This window comes from Leuciscus leuciscus, assembly GCF_965113295.1.
Source record: "Leuciscus leuciscus genome assembly, chromosome: 2".
Lineage (NCBI taxonomy): Eukaryota > Metazoa > Chordata > Actinopteri > Cypriniformes > Leuciscidae > Leuciscus > Leuciscus leuciscus.
Genome location: NC_138726.1, coordinates 32,613,695 through 32,629,234, shown reverse-complemented (window position 1 = coordinate 32,629,234; position 15,540 = coordinate 32,613,695). Strand labels below are relative to the sequence as shown.

At 39.5% G+C, this 15,540-nt stretch overlaps 1 protein-coding gene across 1 annotated transcript in view; it reads right to left on the bottom strand.

Annotated features, from left to right (window-relative positions):
• Window positions 1-15,540, bottom strand: part of malrd1 (MAM and LDL receptor class A domain containing 1) — a 57,332-nt gene that overhangs the window by 30,057 nt on the left and 11,735 nt on the right. Inside the window, exons 7-13 of the mRNA XM_082162110.1 lie at window positions 13,966-14,088; window positions 12,194-12,346; window positions 8,818-8,923; window positions 8,201-8,568; window positions 7,678-8,111; window positions 619-706; window positions 335-514 (exon numbers count right to left, since the gene is read on the bottom strand). Of these exons, the coding sequence (XP_082018236.1) occupies window positions 335-514; window positions 619-706; window positions 7,678-8,111; window positions 8,201-8,568; window positions 8,818-8,923; window positions 12,194-12,346; window positions 13,966-14,088 (1,452 nt within the window). The remainder of the gene's footprint in view (window positions 1-334; window positions 515-618; window positions 707-7,677; window positions 8,112-8,200; window positions 8,569-8,817; window positions 8,924-12,193; window positions 12,347-13,965; window positions 14,089-15,540) is intronic.

Here is a 15,540-nt window from a genome sequence, read left to right as displayed (position 1 = left end):
TAAAATAACTGTTTTCTATTTGAATATACTTTAAAATTTAATTTATTCCTGTGATGCAAAGCATGTGTCGCATGATTCTTCAGAAATCATTCTAATATGCTTATTTGATCCTCAAGAAACATTTCTTAATATTATTGTATAATATTTTTGTGGAAACCGTGATACATTTTTCTAATAATAGAAAGATCAAAATAATTGTTTTTGTTTTTTAAATCTTATGTAACAATGCAAAACTCTGCCTGTACTTTCGCTTTTGATAATTGTGAGTGTTCATTTCTTTCAGGACCCAAAGACCCAAAACCCAAAGACCCAAAACAGACAGACAGACGCCTACCACAGTGCTCTTCATCAGAGCTATCGGAGCAGTCGGGTGTGAAATCGCACACTTGATTGAGGCTAACACACTCTCTTGTAGTTGAGCACACAAACTGGTCAAGGGGGCAGCTATGAGGGGGTGGTGCTGACAAGGTAGGCAGAGGGGCAGAGGTACTGGGCTCCTTTGAGGGCAATTCACCTATATAAGGATATACACACATAATTACAAACACAGTATTTTAACTTAAAACCATGAAATGTGCAACCACTGATCCATGATCACACTATCCAGTGTTATTTCACCTTCATATGGCTGACAGCCGAGGAAAGACAGATCATCTATGGCAATATCTCCTCTGAAATCATCACCAACTGTCCCCTCCACTAAAATCTGTAGCAGCAAGAATGAAGACAGAAGAGGCTATCTTTATTTTGCAGCATGCACATTGTTTGGATGGCAAAAAAAAACAGTAGAAATATCAATAATATGATTTCGTTATGCCTGGTCAATTTAATTTCTTTCTACAAAGAGATCACATAGTAGACCTTTTAAATTGACTTTATGTAGAGATGGTAAAAGAAAACGAAGTTAAAGAAATTAAGATCAAGCTGATCACTTAAAAGGATGGTTCGGTGTAAAATCAACCTAGGGTCCTTTGTACCATGACCTCGAGCCAAACACCCCCCAGAAGCCTTTTTTCCCTAGGTTGAACATTATTAAAGATAGAGCTTATTTAGAGAAATCAGCCGAATGGCTTAGTGCAGGCGCTAACGGATCCAAAGATGTATCTCGTAAATTACCCCACTAATAATGCCCAGAATGGTACCAAAGTTATACAGTAGTACAAATAGGTTCTGTACTCATAAAACGAGGCATTGGAAAGTTTGTAAGTACATCAGGAGTTTATTTAAATAACACTTGGCTGACGGCTCATGCTACCGCTAACCCGGACGTCAACGTCACTTCAGGGGTTTGAGGAAAGAACGTAAAAGTCCTGGCAGAAAGCGATGCATAAGGATGTAGTGTAACGACGAATCGCCGTCAGGCAAGTGTTATTTAAATAAACTCCTGATGTACTTACAAATTTTCCAATGCCTCGTTTTATGAATACAGACCGGCTGTGTCTTTGTTCTTTAATTTGCGTGTCGACAGTAGATCATGCACAGTACTTTCCACTACCATCGGCGCTTTTATGGAATTGACCTCTCATGCTAATTTGCCCTGTTTAGTAAATCTGGTCTGGCCATAGTAATGTTTTTTTCCGTGGGCGGGTATAGATATATACACTAGATGTCGCCTTGGCTACGGTTTCGTTCCAATGAACTGCAGTAGCCAAGGCGACTTCTATTGTATATATCTATACCCGCCCGCGCTCTCAGATCACTTGGACGTGGCTGTGTACAAGAGGTAACAACGATATAAATACAGTTTTCTCACACAAACCGCTCGTTTCGTGTCTTAGGCCATCAATGTGTACTTACGATGGGGAATTGTTTAATTTGGACAATGGGGAATTGTTTTAATTTGGACTCTGTGCATGCTCTTTGAGGTGGTGACCATAGATCTGCATTACATGACTGACAGACAAGAACGGTTTGACCTAAAAATATCAAAATTGAAACTACTGCGGAAAAAAAGACACCTACATCTTGGATGCCCTTGAGGTAAGCTAAAACATACCAAAATTTTATTTCAAAGTGAACTATCCCTTTAATCTTTGGTACAGAAACCTTTGTTTGCAATTACAGAGATCATACATTTCCTGTAGTTCTTGACCAGGTTTGCACACACTGCAGCAGGGATTTTGGCCCACTCCTCCATACAGACCTTCTCCAGATCCTTCAGGTTTCGGGGCTGTCGCTGGGCAATACAGACTTTCAGCTCCCTCCAAAGATTCTCTATTGGGTTCAGGTCTGGAGACTGGCTAGGCCACTCCAGGACCTTGAGATGCTTCTTACGGAGCCACTCCTTAGTTGCCCTGGCTGTGTGTTTCGGGTCGTTGTCATGCTGCGTTGTCGTTGTCATGAACACTCAGCCACGACCCATCTTCAATGCTCTTACTGAGGGAAGGAGTTTGTTGGCCAAGATCTCGCGATACATGGCCCCATCCATCCTCTCCTCAATACGGTGCAGTCGTCCTGTCCCCTTTGCAGAAAAGCATCCCCAAAGAATGATGTTTCCACCTCCATGCTTCACGGTTGGGATGGTGTTCTTGGGGTTGTACTCATCCTTCTTCTTCCTCCAAACACGGCGAGTGGAGTTTAGACCAAAAAGCTCTATTTTTGTCTCATCAGACCACATGACCTTCTCCCATTCCTCCTTAGGATCATCCAGATGGTCATTGGCAAACTTCATACGGGCCTGGACATGGCTTGAGCAGGGGGACCTTGCGTGCGCTGCAGGATTTTAATCCATGACTGCGTAGTGTGTTACTAATGGTTTTCTTTGAGACTGTGGTCCCAGCTCTCTTCAGGTCATTGACCAGGTCCTGCCGTGTAGTTCTGGGCTGATCCCTCACCTTCCTCATGATCATTGATGCCCCACGAGGTGAGATCTTGCATGGTGCCCCAGACCGAGGGAGATTGACCGTCATCTTGAACTTCTTCCATTTTCTAATAATTGCACCAACAGTTGTTGCCTTCTCACCAAGCTGCTTGCCTATTGTCCTGTAGCCCATCCCAGCCTTGTGCAGGTCTACAGTTTTATCCCTGATGTCCTTACACAGCTCTCTGGTCTTGGCCATTGTGGAGAGGTTGGAGTCTGTTTGTTTGATTGAGTGTGTGGACAGGTCTTTTATACAGGTAACGAGTTCAAACAGGTGCAGTTAATACAGGTAATGAGTGGAGAACAGGAGGGCTTCTTTTTTTTGGAATACTTTATTTTCAGTTTTTCAGTTTACACAAAAAAAAGAAAGAAAAATATATCAGCATTTATATAGCATTTTATGCAGATATCAGCAAAGAGTACACTTTAGAAATAAGCTTACATGGTCCAATTTCTTGCATCAATTTCTCCATTTCCGTGAGCTTGGGCAGAGTCATGCTGTCGTTCAAAGTGCTCCTCAAAAAGGATCGCAATTGAAGGTAACAAAAGAAAGTATTGCTGGACAGGTTATATTTCCTCCTCAATTGTTCAAAGGACATGAAAAGTCCATCCTCATAACAATCCTCCAATGTGTGAATTCCACTGTGATGCCATGCCTTCAGGATCTTGTTATTTACAGTCATCGGGATAAGTTCGTTTTGTTTTAAAGGTGACTTTGGTGACAGTCTTATCTCCTTGCCGATGGTCTTATGTACATCATACCAAAGTTTAATAAGGTGTAACAGAATTGGATTATCATTTTTTCTTGTCTAATAAATCCTGTAATCGAGTGAGAGAGTGAGAAGGGTCTGTTAAATATAAAAGAACATCATCAGCCAATAAATTAATTTTATGGGTTATCTGTCCAACCTTGAAGCCCTTTATATCAGGGTCCCTTCTAATTGCTTCCGCCAAAGGTTCAATGGCTAAGGCAAACAGACTCGGAGACAGCGGGCATCCCTGTCTACTGGATCTATGTAACGAAAATGGGGATGAAATTTGTCCATTAGTAGTAATCTTTGCTTTGGGGTTATAATATAGGGTTATCACCCAGTTAATAAATGTATGTCCAAAACCAAATTGAGTTAACACCTTAAATAAGTAGGGCCATTCCAGCCTATCAAAGGCTTTTTCGGCGTCTAACGCCACAGCCACTGTGTGGTCCGGCCTTGATTTTGCTAAATGAATTATATTGAAAAATCGACTTAAGTTATTGGCAGATAGTCGTTTTTGGATGAAGCCGCTCTGATCTGAATTAATTATTTTTGGTAATACCAGGCTAAGCCTGTTTGCTAACACTTTAGAGATCAATTTATAATCTGCGTTCAGTAATGAAATAGGCCTGTAAGAGGTACATTTTAGTGGATCTTTATCTTTTTTTAATATAACTGTGATTATAGCGGTCGTGGAGGATTCGGGAAGCCTATGCGTCTTAGATGAAAGGTCAATTACATCCATAATCAGTAGGGTGAGTAAATCTTTAAATTCCTTATAGAATTCAGGTGGGAAACCATCCTCTCCTGGGGATTTATTAGACTGAAGTGAATTGAGGGCTTTTATAATTTCTGCCTGCGTGAAGGGGAGGTCCAAATATTTTTTATCTTCTTCACTAATTTTTTGTAATTTGATTCTAGATAGAAAATTGTCTATATGGGTCAAATCTCTAGGCAACTCTGACTTGTACAAATTTGAATAAAAGTGTTTAAATGTATCATTAATTTCTATTAGAATATATGAGATAGAGCCTGTTTCAGTTTGAATAGCATTAATACTTCTAGTGTTTTCCTCTGCCTTCAGTTGCCAGGATAATATTTTATGTGCTTTATCTCCTAATTCATAATACCTCTGTCTAGTTCTTAAAATGGCTCTTTCAATTTTGTAAGTGTCTAATGTATTGGAGTTTTTTCTGAACTAAGGATTGATATGTGTCAGAAGAACCATTTCTTTGATAATCTTTTTCTAGGGATAAGATTTATTTTCCTAATTTGTCAATATCTTCGGTGTGTTGCTTTTTCAGGCCTTTTTATAGGAGATTATTTGCCCTCTCAGATAGGCTTTCAGCGTATCCCATAAGATAAAGCTATCGGGGGAGGAAGCACAGTTTGTTTCACAAAACAACTTAATCTGGTCTCTTATGAATGTGCAAAAGTCAGTTCTTTGTAGGAGAGTGGGATTAAGGCGCCACCTATATGGTGTTTTGGGTTTATCTGGAAACAAGATAGACAAAGTCAGTGGCGAATGATCCGATAACGTTCTGGATAAATATTCAGAGTCTAATACTCTATGGAATAATTGGGTGGATAATAGGAATAAATCGATTCTAGTATGGGATTTATGAGGGCATGAATAAAAGGAATAATCCCGGGTCTGAGGGTGCATCCGCCTCCAAATGTCTATTCAATTTAGATCTTTCATATATGTTTGAGTGGTCTTGGCTGCTTTTGAATTTGAAATGGTCTTTGTTGATTTGTCCATTATAGGATCTAAGCAAAAGTTGAAGTCCCCTCCTATAAGTATATTTTGTTGCCCCCCCCCCCCCCCCCCCCCCCCGCAGCCTTTAGAAACATATTTTGCATAAACAATTCATCATCATAATTAGGTGCAAATAAATTTAGGAGGGACCATTGTTCTGAGAATATTCTACAGTTAACAAAAACATAGCATCCTGAGGAGTCAATATCAGTATCAAGTATTTCCAAAGGTGTATTTTTATTTATTAAGATGGCTACCCCTCTGGCTCTTGAATTGAATGAAGATGACACTACCTGCCCCACCCATTCTCTCTTTAATTTTTTGTGTTCCTGCGCAGTGAGGTGAGTTTCTTGTAGGAAAACTAAATCTACTTTTAACTTTTTAAGATATGCCAAAACCCTTTTTCTTTTAATCGGCCCATTCAATCCTTTAACATTAAAACTGACAAATTTCAATACTCTATCCACTAAGTTCTTTCTTATTTATGAGCTTCATTCGACCTCTCACAATATTACCATAAGCAGAGCATATGTAAACTTGTAAGCAACAAATAAATGGAGCACCCAAACAAATAAGAAAACTACCCCAAAAACAACATATAGAACCCCCTAGTGCCATCTCCAAAAAGTGTGGCACACCTCCCTTCATCTAGAAAGGTCTTGTATCCGTGAACAACTAATCTAACTTAAATCTAAGGTCTTCTGCCCCCCAGGGGCTCTCCGCTATATAATATAGAATATTATATAAAACACTCTAACGTAGAACTGACTGTAATAAGATAACCACTCAAGTAGGTGAACATGGAACAATGTCGAAAATTGTGGTGTCTTACAGTTTGCACAATGGCTAAGATTAAGAAGGTGCGTCAGGTCACTTGTTAACTCTTCTCTTCAATTTTCAAGTGTTCTCTCTCACAAACGCTGCCGCTTCTCTTGGCGTTTTAAATGTTTTCTTTTTCCCATCTGAGAGCGTTACCCTCAGGGTAGCAGGATAAAGTAAAGCAAACTGGATACCTTTGGACTTCAGCTCTTTCTTTACCCGATCATATTCCTTTCGGCGCTTCACCAAGTTGGCACTCAGATCAGGAAAAAACATCACTGGCGAGTTCTCATACAATATGGGACCGTTGCTTTCCCTGGATAATTTTGCTGCCGTACGGAGTATCTTCTCCCGATCCTGGTATTTCAGCAGGCGTATCAACACAGCCCTCGGCCTTCCCTCCGCGGATGGTCTTGGCGCGAGCGTCCGATGTGCTCGCTCTATTATTAGCGGCTCGGGAAAGGGCTCTTGACCCAATACAGTCGGAAGCCAATTGGCGAAAAAAGTGACCGGGTCACTCCCCTCACAGCCTTCCCGCACGTTAAGAACGCGGATATTGTTGCGTCTGCTGTAGTTCTCAAGTGACTCAACTTTCTCCATCAAATATTCATTGTCTTTAGTCAACTTGATCACCCGCGAATCCAGCTCGGTGACATGATCCTCCGCTGCCCCGATGCGATCTTCCGCTTCAGTGACGTGGGATGTCAGATTATCAAGCATAGATTTTAACCCCGATATGGATTCGTTAATCTCTGCCGTTTTGGTGTCCAGTTTATTGGAGAGGGCTAGGTTCCCATTTCGTATCTCTTGAAGTATAAGAGCGTTGTCCCCGGTAGGTTGTGCTTGTCCGTGCGCCATCTTGCTGATGCTAGCTTCTTGCTGGTCTTCTTTTTCGCACGATGAAGTATGTACACTCGTCGAGTTAGTTTGCTTATTTCTGGATCTCAGATCCATTACGCGGCAGATAAATCAGAATAAAAGAGTAGTTTTTCTTTTTTGAAGGGCTAAGAGTGTTTTAAAGAATAAAGTCTCAGAGAGCATCCAGGAACGCGTCCTTCTAGCTCAGCTGCATCACGTGACCTCACAGGAGGGCTTCTTAAAGAAAAACTAACAGGTCTGTGATAGCCGGAATTCTTACTGGTTGGTAGGTGATCAAATACTTATGTCATGCAATAAAATGCAAATTAATTATTTAAAAATCATACATTGTGATTTTCTGGATTTTTGTTTTAGATTCAGTCTCTCACAGTTGAAGTGTACCTATGATAAAAATGACAGACTTCTACATGCTTTGTAAGTAGGAAAACCTGCAAAATCGGCAATGTATCAAATACTTGTTCTCCCCACTGTAATATTACACATCAGCAGGAATACAGTGCATTTAAAGCTGGAGCAGGCAGTCAATCAAAGGATTCAGCACACAAGGACACCACTGACCCCGTAGGACCCATCCTTTTCAATACCCATAATTCGGATCAATAACTCACCTGAAAGTGATGGGCGCTGTAGATCGTCAGTATCATCCTGTGCCAGAAGTTGCCTTGGTCACCATTGCGAACCCACAACAAGTTTCCCCGACCACTGTTACTTGTGCGCATGTACACAGCCAAACGGAACACATTTTGGCCAAACATGTGATAGTGGAACCTGAAAATGCATGGTGGTTTGGGTTCAGGACCTCGGCGAGGAGTTGGAAGAAAAGGCCGACTGATGAGAACAGCAGTGTCTTTGAACTTCTGTGGGTCTGAAGATTCGATATAGAGGAAGTGGCCATCCGCATTGGCATGTGTGTGGTCCTTCCATGGGCCTGTGTTGAAAGTAGGAGTGGGTCCTTGGATACGGGTCCAGTCAAACATATCCTCCTCTGGTTCCTGAGTCCAGCTACACAGGCCTTCCTCAAAGTCACACATTAGCTCTGGGGCTGATGGGAGAAAAAAAGATCATTGTAAACCAATTGACTAAAAAGAGCTAACGTCAAACAATAAACTGCTTCATTGACCGTTTACTGACAGCAGTTTTCCTCATCTGTTCCATCTCCACAGTCATCAATCAGGTCACAGATCAGAGAAAAGCTCACACATGCTTTGCTCTGGAGGCAGTGAAGGTGATATGGAGAAGGGCACATCTCCACAGCCTCGGGCAATGAGCAGTTATGGAACATAATATCATCTAGGGCAGAGACTCCCTCATACACGCCCAGGCTCAGTTTTGCAACTGAGATGTAGAAAGGTCTGGTCTGCCTGCCAATCTGCACTGTTATAGGGTGCCACTGGTTACCTTGGTTGTACAGTGTTTGCCAAAGTAAAGTGATACTGTCTAAGCCGTCTATCAGCAGGTGCATTTCAGCAGCACCAACAGAATGGCCAGAATTATAGTGCCTGTAAGCAAAACAATCAACATTACTATTAAAATCTGAACACTTTTTTTTGTAAAGCAGTTAAGAATATTGTTTGATTCTGTTTTTTTATATGTATAAATAAACATAAATTTTATTACATACATAATATTAACATACATTTTTAAATTCTTATATTATTTTGATTCATATATAATTTATTTATTTCACCAAGCTAAGAAAGAGGTAAGGTCCGAGGCTTAAGTCACTTGGCAAATTCTTCATCCCTTACCAGAAGGTCATGACACAATCTGAACTTGCTTGCTGGAATGTAGGACTGCGCAGCAAAGCCTGCTGGGAAAACCTGCTGCTCTTCTTGAAAATAAACATGAAGTGGCCTTGAAGGGAGAGAAAAAGAGACAGTAAAATGCTAACTTTTAATATTATATTGTACATTATGTTGCTCATAAATTATTAGTAGATTTTGTGACATTTAAAAAATCATTCATTGTAATTCAGTTCCAATGAACAATGGAAATGGCATTTGCAACCATTAATTTGAACATAACGGCAGTCCACAATTATGTACAGGAGTACACAAAGCAGCAGTATTTTACCTCTAGTTTACACTCCCAAATGATGTGTAGATAAACATTATCATTTAAATGGGATGTTACTAAAGATGTTTCAGTACTATTGCAAACTATGTAAAGTAGGCCCCTATGACCAGTCATAAAAACAGAATTTACTGTATAATGTGAAATTTCATGGAATTTGTAAAAAAAATTATGAATAAATAAAAAGCAGGTCAGTACCCTTAAAGGCAGGGTAGGTGATTTGTTCCAGAAAATTTTTTTGTTATGCTGATTGAAAGTCTCTTCACATCCTGATAGCAATCAATAAGTTATGAGGTCTAAATGTATTTAGCAGTGTCGGATCGGGGCGGTTCATGACTTGAATTTCAATGACAATAAGTTTCAATGGCAACCAACGCCGAATCCAAGCTTCAGCAGTCAGGTGGTACCGGTCAGTGCTCTTAAGTTGTTTATTGTAATGGCTGAACCGAACAGACATGCACAGTTACTTCTTATATTTAACAAATAATCCTTAAAACTCCACAACCAACAAGCAAACTGTGAATAAAAGTGTGTGACAAACCACCAAAAACCTCTGGCTAACATACCAGCAAATGGTTTTATGACCCCCTCCCCCAAAAGAATGCAAGGAGAGGTACTCTCACTGCATTCCTTTATGTCAAGACACCTAATGTCCATAAGAATCGACTTTTCCCCCACATTAATTCATAGATAAACCTTGCTGTTAATGAACATGCTTTGACATTTCAGATGGTTAAATTACACGTTTCATAGCTTCATCCCCCTTGTTCTGTTCCGGTCATTTGCTTTCACTTTTCCATTTCCCATGAATGCGTGATTTGTGTGTATATGTTTAGATTAGTTATGTGTTCGTGATTAAGTTATTAAAACTTTAGTTAAAGCTGCAGTCCGTAGTTTTTCCTCTTTGTCGCCATCTCTGTTCGAAATCTGCAATTGCAGTTATTCGCGGAATTATCAACTTTACGTGGGTTGTGCCTCGGCAGTCGGCACAGCACAGCACAGCGCGGATGAATCCAATGTTTTGAGGAGAATGTGCGGCTGTCAGTCACCGCGCCGGTGTGGATACTGTCATTCGCAATCACAGATTCTACTTTTTGGAAGTATGACCAACATAAGAATTTACACCGGAAAATGTCGTCTGAACAAGTAAGTAACATCCACTTTTGTTCTGACAAAAAGCATTGCAGTAAATCACGTTGATTAAATCCAACAATCGCTTATCATATCACGTCAAACCGTGCAAATTATACTTTGTTCTCAAATTGTTAATGTTCAGCATTGCGTGACTACAGTTAATGCCCTTCCGATAGTTATCCTTGTTTTCGCATGGGCCCGGTTGCAGTCTCTTTTTTTCTGTAGCCACCCCGAAGTCTTTTGCATTTTACAACGGGTGAATCTCCAGTTGTAAATAGCGATTGTTGTTTGAACATTTCTGGATCCGCCATCAAATTTATAAGTTTAATTATATCAAGTGCTGTGAGAAAAGGCTATAAATCTCCACCTCCAACATCCTCACACGCAATATTGCCTACTAGCCGGGACTCCTTCTTTATGTGGACAGATGTGACGTAATGACGCAAAGACATGCTTGAATTTCCCGCGGAAATCCACCAGTACCACTTGAATTAAAAACATTATTACAAGCTTACCATTTTGAATCGAGCTAAGGCAAGCAGATAGTTTTGAATACTGGATGGTTATGTACTTGCTCAAAAATGTATTTTGGATCATTTTTAACCCAAAAAAGTTACGGACTGCAGCTTTAACTTTTAGTTAATAAAAAAAAAAAAAAGAGTTCCCTGATTCTGATTCTGCCTGCAGATTAATGTCACTTAAACAATTCTTGATCTTGCTACATGCTCTGATTAGTAGACTACTGTACAGTAAGAAAGTTATTTCCCTTACCCGGAAATTAATATTTCTTATAATTAATTAAAGTAATCAATAGTGAGTGTTCGCTGGACGAACTGATTCATTGATGGTAATATTAGTTTAACTACATCAAGTTAATTCGATTAACTGATCCAAATATTCATAATTATTTATAACAAGTTATTTATTATTAATATTTCCATTTTAAACAAATTTTCTACATTATGTTCATTATTATTGAAATGTTATGTGCTTTGAGACATGAGGTAGTTTAATGCCATCTCTCCAGACACTTTTGTTTGCTCCCTGCTGTGTGCATTCATGTGTTTTGAAGGAGGCGTTTGCCATTTCCATCACTCGTTTCTGATGCAATACTTGCGAATTAAAACAGGGTGATGGAAGTATAGCTATAGACTAGTGACTGTGAATATTAAATTGCAAAATTACTATTTAAAAATGAATCCTGCATGTTCTGCGTGTCTCTGTGTGAATTAATTGCTCAGACATGCGATTTGATTTACAACACACGCTTGTGGTGTTCTCAGCCTCTGCCGCCTCAGTTTATGAGGACATTAAACTACATCTCCAGAGCTGCTCTGAGAGTCACTTCATCAGAATTTTACCATTTCATTTGAGAAAAACTATCGTCATTTCATAAACACACAAACTCAAAGGTCTTCACGGCAGCCCGTCAAAAAAAAGTTTGGTTTAACTTGAAGAAATTGTGACAGAAATATATTACTGTTGTACAGTAAGATTTAGCTACGTCTCAATGTAATAATAATAATACTAACACTAATAATACATTATTATTAAATCTTAATTTTTTTTAAAGGAATGATCACAATTGTCCATTAAAATGAAATCCAGAAAACTTAAAACAGAAAACACAGAATTTGGTAAAATTTTTTACGGAATTTGAGGAAAAAATAAATAAAACGTATTTCATAGTGCCCTAAACATGTAATTTTTGTTAAACTTTTAATAAATTGTTGTTAAATTGTATAAGTTTCATGATTTCCATTAATTAGACATGCTTTTTGTGATTACAAAAAAATGTATTGAACCATTCAAATTGTGTCAAAAAAATTTAAAAAAATAAAACTACAATTTAGCATCTTTTGGGGTTGACAGAGTAACTAAAGTGTGAGACAAAGGCATTTCATGTGTTACTCTTACCTGCACTTGTATTAGTCGAGTGGTCCTGGGGTGGTGTTTGGTCTACATAATCTATGGAGACTCCATCAGCTGAGCCTCTTACCCATTCAAATCCATCACCCTGGATGAGCTCATACCAACCACATGAGTCAGACTCGAAATCACACTGTGCCGCTGAAAGTCAAATTAACATTATGAAGGAATAATAAAATATTAATGTAAAGGATAAAACTACCCTTTCAAAGCAGTGTATTTTTTTAACAAATGCTTATGCAAAAAACTTGGTCAATTGCTTATTGTAAAAAATAAATTTAATAAAAAAAACAAAAAAAAACACTGCATGTTTGATTTTAATCAAAGTAAATGTTTCTTAAAGGGGTCATATGATGGTTCTAAAAAGAACATTATTTTGTGTATTTGGTTTAATGCAATGTGTTTACGTGGTTTTAGGTAAAAAAAAAAAAAAAAAAAATTATTTTACACATACCGTACATTATTGTTGCTCCTCTATGCCCCTCCTTTCTGAAAAGCGTTGATTTTTACAAAGTTCATCATTCTGAAAAGCGCGGTATGCTCTGATTGGCCTGCAATTCAGTGCATTGTGATTGGCCCGAATACCTTACGCATGTGACAGAAATGTCACGTCCCTTACCATATTTGGAACAGCAGCTCCATCAATTCATGGGTTTCATCAGGTCCCTTTCCACAGGTGTATTAATCAAGCACAATGCAGTCTGCATTCATAATTTAGGTGCTTGATTTTATACACCTGTGGAAAGGGACCTGATGAAACCCATGAATAGCAAAGCAATAATGACAGGTGATAATGTCAATTCGAGCCTGAATCTGATCCGGAAAATGCAGATGACCAAGCTGATCGATCAACTTTGCCAGCGCGACTGGACCAGATAGTATCAGATTGGTAAGGTTTTATTTCATAGAGGACATTACTGATTATAATGACTAAATACGGTCTTTTTACGCGTCGCGCTACGGGGGGAGAACACTATGTAAACATAAAACCATGTCTTCATTTGTGATCGTAGAAACAACATACAAGCGTGACTATTATATGCTCAAAACACGCGTTTGAATAGTCAGTAGCAAATTATTAAAATATGAAAACATACTTACAGACTGTGTCTGTGAGTCAGAAGCGCCAGACTGTACTTGCAAAGATTGCCCCACTTTTTAGAATCAGCCTTTGTGCACAGCCGGCCTTGTACTCTCCCAGGTTCGGGAAATAGTCCTCCGAAAAATGCACCGCACACAGTCGAATATTTTGGTTGGTTGTGGAACTGTTCTGGAACAGTGTTGTAAATAAAGCTTAACCACTGTTTTCTAATAATGTCCTCTTTTGAAAGGTCAAACAAAGTAGTTTGGCTTTCGCAACGAAAATCAGCGTCTCCGCGACATGGCGTGTCGGCGGCAACAATTATACAGGGAGAATAAAAGTTACGCCTTCTTTCTTTGCGTATACTATACATTTGGGTGGTGTTATAAAAGTCTGCCCCCACAAACTGACGTAGATTTGTCGGGGCGTGTTTGAATGAAGCGTTTTAGGAAAGCGTGGCTGAGCCTTAACTTTTACAAAGAAAATCTCTTTAGGTTTGAGACTTTGAGCTTTGTAACTCTGCAGATCTTATACATGCACAAACAGCTGCATAACACACTAAAGAAAAAGGAAAACAAGAAATCGCATTATATGACCCCTTTAAACAGTGACATGGCTCATATTCCAGTGAAATCATGTCAACTTTAAGCTGTTTTGATCTTTGAGTCCATTTACTTACAACAGTTGGCCTCATCCTCTCCATTGGGGCAGTCTAAAGAAAAGTCACACACTTTCACCCCATCCACACAGACATTTTCCCCACAGTCAAAGTGAGTTGAAAAGGGTGCCTTGATGTCAGTCTCTGAAGAAAACAATAAAGCCAACACATATATATTATAGAAAAGGTAAGCAAAAGTGAAGTGAAGTCTCTCATGAAGTGGAGAGCTTCTGAGAGCTCCTTCCTGCATCATCACCTTTGTTAACCATATCATGTGATGTAGATCTGAACATGGCCACAGTATTATGATTAATTGGACTGTCCAGGGTACTGCTGAAATAATTCACAATAATGTGGTACCGTAACACACACACACACACACACACACACACACACACACACACACACACACACACACACACACACACACACACACACACACACACACACACACACACACACACACACACACACACACACACACACACACACACCTTCCTCTGAGACACTTGGTAATAAAATATACAGTCAGCTTTTTTCTGTTCTGTCTGTATTTATGGTTCTCATAAACAGTTAAGCATTTTTTATGATAAATGCATCAAATATAGTAAATGACTTACTGAACAGATTAAATCTTAAAATGTAGATCTAAAAAATCTTCACAAGATAATAAAACCACTCGCACTTGCATATACTCTAAATCTAACTGATGTCTCTTGCTCCTTCTATCTTCGGCTGAACTCTAAATTGGAAAGCTGCTGAGGTTCCCTTCTGCCTATCACCATTGTCCCTCTGGTGTCCCAGTTCATCCAGCAAAGGGCTATACATGTATTAGACCTTATTTACAGCTTTGTATCCCCGAATCTCTTGAGCTCTCTGCACCTCACACCATTCAGAAATCGCATCAAAGTGAGCACAGCAATCACATAACTTCATCTTTGTGCCTTTACGAACAGCTACATCATGACCCAAACATCTGAAGGAGGAGCAATCATACATACTGAATAACATACTGAACTAGAATGTACATTTCCTGAAGAAAATGTGAGTGGTGCTTGCAGTGGCAAAATTTGGCACGGTTGCTAGGGTGTTTCTAGTGGGTTGCTAAGGTGTTCTGGGTGGTTACTAGGTGGTTGCTAGGGTATTCTTGGTGGTTGCTAAGGTATTCTGGGTGGTTGCTATGGTGTTGCTATGCGGTTGCTAAGGTGTTCAGGGTGGTTGCTAGGTGGTTACTATGGTTTTACTAGGTGGTTGCTATGGTGTTCTGGGTGGTTGCTAAGGTATTCTGGGTGGTTGCTAGTGCGTTGCTAGACAGTTGCTAGGGTGTTCTGGGTGGTTGCTGGGGCATTGCTAGGGTGTTCTGGATGGTTGCTATGGTGTTGTTAGGTGGTTGCTAGGGTATTCTGGGTGGTTGCTATGGTGTTACAAGGTGGTTGGTAGTTGGTATTCACAGATGGTTAATATGGAGTTTTTATAGAGTTCTTAGCATGTTCTTGGCATGATTTATCACTTAACTAATCACTATTAGCATGTAGCTATTCACTGTTAGCATGTATAGCATGTTGGAAGTTCTGTTTGCAAGCATGAGTCAAAAGA